We start from the raw sequence: 4,469 nt of genomic DNA on the forward strand, positions 1-4,469 counted from the left end.
TAACAAAGTGTATAATTAAGTAAAAGACTGTTAAAAATAGGGATCAGATACACACACAAATCATTAGGAGACGGAATTTATTGTTGTTATTGTGGCCAACATTTGATGCATCAATCTTCACCTGCACTAGGAGTCAAGACTATTCAGTTATTTTAAATATATATGCTTTGTAAGAGCTCCATATCAGATTTTTTTTTGTCATCACTGTATTTTAATTTATAGCTATACATGGCTGTTGACATTTAATGTTCTGCAAAAGAGAAAAGATAGTCAAGCTAATATTATTTTCAAAGTTGTGCTTTAATAATATCTGATTTCTTGGAGAAGAATGGTGAGCCAGCAAAAAAAATATTTTGAATTTCTTGATTTTTTTAATTTTATTTACACAAATAGGTAACATTTGACAGGTGTGTTACTAAACCTGCGCGTTAATGTCCTTCGTTAGATAAAAGTTATGAACTTTGGATTGTTTTTGAAAGCTTAAATTTAGCAGTTATTGTAATTCACAGAGTTTAAAGCAGATAAACATGATTCCCCAGACGGACTGCAGCGCACGAGCACCATCTAGTGGCATAACAACGCTATGACGTAGCAGTTGCGTCACGTCCGGTAAAAACATGGCGGCGCGCTGAGTAATGTCACAGTGCTTATGGTGAAAACGCATTCCTACTATAGCTGAACGTCCTCCAAAACAACGCGTTTTAAGAGGCTCCATCGTCAGCAGAGGTAAAGTGTTTAAAAGTGTTTAAGGCCGATGTTTAGTGACGTTTTCTGAGCTGTTTTTGTGACAGAGGAAGATCAACTCTGATACTCGCTGCTGCTGCTACTGTTCATTAAAATGATTAATATACTGTATTTCTTTTACATACTGAGTCTGTTTTCTGTCTGTTGCAGGACATTTCAGATACAGCCATGGTTCATTTATGTGAGTACTGGACGAAGTGGCTTTCGTACTTCAATAATGTATTAAATAAAACACTATTATGAAGGAAAATCAATAATTGTACAATCGACATTTTTATTGAAGCAAATATTAGCATGAACATTATATATTTTTTCTTTTTTAACCCCCAAACCATATTTACGGCATCTATTTACATGTAAATGATTAGTTGACAATGATTAGAATTTCCCCAACATTTTATTGATTGATTTTTTTTTTTTTATTATTAATTGCACGTTATTATAAAAATTTAAGTTTGTGAAATAACAGCAGCCTACTTTGTATTATTAGTCTTTGATTTAAAAAGCAGGGGCCCTAACTCCTACCTTAACCCATACCCCAATGTTACCCCAATAATATAAAGTCAATTATTTATCACATCATTCTTTAATTGCATCTCTTCCCAAAAACATTCGGATGAATTGAAAAATTTTCAGCAATTAGGGTGTTTGCTTTTTTTTTTTCTCTTTTTTTACATTTTTCAAGGAGTGATCCCAAATCCAGAGCAACTGAGAACTTCTGTATTCGAGTACAACTAAGGTCACTGCGCACATAATCTAAGCTGTCAATTTTACAATATTTTTCTAGGAACAAATGCATTCTTTAACATAGTGACGTTTAGTGTGATTCTGTGCCAAGATATAAACAAGATGTGTTGCAATGTTGCATTTTTCTGGTATTATCATATATGTTGTTTTTTTAACATCTTTTACCACATGTTGTATTCACATTCACAACCCTCACCCCCAAACTGGTTTATATCTTTGTTTGAGCTGACTGGTTTCCCAAACTGTGGCGCTAGACATTGTAGAAAATATGCCTATTTTGTAGCTGTACCGACCTCCCATCTTTCAAATCACTTCTGAAAAGTCACCTGTTTCCCTCAGTTTTTAACATTTAACCACCAACTCATTCACGACTGAATGTTTCCTGCTTTTTTTTTTTCCTACTAATGTTTTTTTTTTCCTGATTTATATTTCTTTGTTTTCACCACTGTTTTTGCTATTACAGTTTTAACCTGTAAAGTGTCTTTGAGTGTCTTGAAAAGCCCTTTTAAATAAAATGTAATATTATTATTATTATTATTATTTCTTCTTTGTTATAGGAAACTACAAACAAGTTCAGTGTATAGCAGTGGGTGTGACCAGGTTAATCACTCATATATTTAACGTCACTATTATCACCCGTTTTTTCTCATTATGAACTTTATATTTTCTTAAGCGCATTGGATGACTTTGTTGTAATTTGCGCTATACAAATAAAGTTGAATTGAATTGAATCTGATACAGCCAATCTGATCAGGAAAACTCAAATTGATGACAAAAGGCATTGATTTTTACTCTTGATAAAGGCAGGATCACATTCTGTTTTTTATTTGTTGTAGATCTTTTTTCATTTATTCTTTTTAACAAACTACAGTATATCTGGTCATGTCAGAAGTCATTTTTTTTAGGGACAGCAGATGGAAATTAGCCGTTGGCTACAATCTGGCATATTTACATTTTTTTTGAATGTTCATTAATATGTATTGTCCCTACTTAAATAAAGAAATTAAATTAAATTATGAATAATGACCAATCCGAGCAATAATAAAGGAAAAAAAACAATGGGTTTGTTTATTGTTGTTGTCATTTTGTACCTTTTTCGTTCATTTTGTGTATTTTTTGTTGTTGTTTTGTCTATTTTTGTGTCTGTGTCCCAGTGCTACAATCTTTTTCTCTGTTGTTTTCATTTAACAGCGTCACTCCTCCTCAAACAATACCACGGGGGTTATGTTGTCATTCGACTGGCCCTCGCAGGCCACAAACAAGCTAACAGACCATTTTACCGCATCGTAGCTGCTCACAACAAAAGAGCCAGAGATGGAAAATACATCGAGCAGCTGGGTACGTACGACCCACTCCCCAACGTCTACAACGAAAAACTGGTCGGCTTCAACTTTGACCGGATCAAGTACTGGATCGGCTGTGGCGCACACCCATCAAAACCAGTGGCCAAACTCCTGGGTGGGTATTTACTGCAGGTGGTTTGTCTTGATAGAGGTCAGTGTTGCGTAGTTGTGCTGTAGTGTAGTTAAAAGAAATATGTTCAGTTCAGAGACGTTCATCTTTTTTCACTTAAGATGTAATTCCTTGTGTTAATTAGAAACAAAATGGTCTAAAAGTGACCAAAAATGGTGGAGAAGGTGGTGACTGTTACCATACTTTAGAAATATACAGTGTATATATTAGTGTTGTATAAAGTACTGAAAACTACTTGAATAAGAGTAAAAGTCACCAATGACAATATTTCTAAAGTACGGTTATAGTCGTCACTTTTTCCACCATTTTTGGTCACTTTTAGACCATTTTATATTTGATTAACAAGGATTTACATCTTTAAGATGACAATATACTATGGCACAAATAATGATAAAATTCATAGATAACAGGGGAGATTATTAATATAAATAAAAAAATAAATGTGATTATCACAGATTCATAGAACAATGGACCATTTGCTGACTTTACGGATGGGCCCCAAAAATCTCTCCCCTTTATCCCCCCTTATAGATGGCCCTGTGTCTACATGACTGTTCTTCAATGTTCATGTCTCTGTTCAACCACCATTAGGTACAGTGGGGGTCCCCGGTTTCTGGCACCTTTATTTTGGGGGTCGCGGGCTGAATACGTTGAGAACCACTAAAGTAGAGATTATTGTGGTTCAAAGTGATAGTGAAAAAGCTTCTAGATTGACTGTTTAGGTCTGTCTGACATGTTTGAGTCTCTGGCCAGTTGTGGAAATCATCTCCTGGTTGTCACTCTGCAGGGCTGTCGGGGTTCCTCCCTCTGCACCCGATGACGGTCACTAAATCCGAGCGTCGCAGAGCTCAGCAGCAGAAGGCAGAGACAGCAGCCGAGACGTCTGCAAAGGACGGACTGACAGCTTGACGTCTGAGCGTTTATTCAACAAGGATATCTCTGTGTGCTTTATGTACAATTTATGTTTCATTATTATATTCATTTTGGAAAATACAATACTTTTAAAGAATACTTTAGCTGTGAATTCATTTATTCAATTCTTAAACTATAAGACTTAGAAGTTTCAGTGGAAAACAAAACAAAAAAAGTCTTTTTAACTACTCTGCACTCGTTACTTCCTCTTGAATCAGCAGCACACGTTTATCCTTCTTACATCTGTGTACACGCACGAGTCACATGGAACACTAGTGATGTCAAACAGGAGAAAACACTGAAATCGAAGGTGGGTGGCTCGTTGATAGGATTGTTAGCGTGCTTCAAAATAGTCAACAGCAATTCTCCACCCTCACTTACATTAGAGGGAGTTATGGAAGCGTTTGTATTGTGCAGTGTGTGGCGTCACATCGTATAAGGCAATGTTTGTAGATGTGTTGCAGAGGAGTGTCAAACCTTTAAGGGATACAAGGTCACTCCTACTGGGCTGAATGTTACACTGGATAACCATTATCACTCAATTTAATTTTCCTCAACCTCAGAATGATTACTTATTAATAAGTAAGGAAGTT

The 4,469-nt window shown here is 35.6% G+C and overlaps 1 protein-coding gene across 1 annotated transcript; it reads left to right on the forward strand.

Moving 5' to 3' along the window:
• The first annotated feature begins 587 nt into the window (after nt 1-587).
• Nucleotides 588-3,975, forward strand: mrps16 (mitochondrial ribosomal protein S16). The gene is made up of 4 exons (XM_028447013.1): nt 588-726; nt 895-925; nt 2,683-2,949; nt 3,752-3,975. Exons 2-4 carry the CDS (start codon nt 913-915, stop codon nt 3,871-3,873), a joined length of 402 nt encoding a protein of 133 aa, XP_028302814.1. The 5' UTR covers nt 588-726; nt 895-912; the 3' UTR covers nt 3,874-3,975.
• The last annotated feature ends 494 nt before the right edge of the window (nt 3,976-4,469 follow it).

The sequence above is a fragment of the Gouania willdenowi genome, chromosome 5, assembly GCF_900634775.1.
Source record: "Gouania willdenowi chromosome 5, fGouWil2.1, whole genome shotgun sequence".
In the NCBI taxonomy this organism is placed as follows: domain Eukaryota; kingdom Metazoa; phylum Chordata; class Actinopteri; order Blenniiformes; family Gobiesocidae; genus Gouania; species Gouania willdenowi.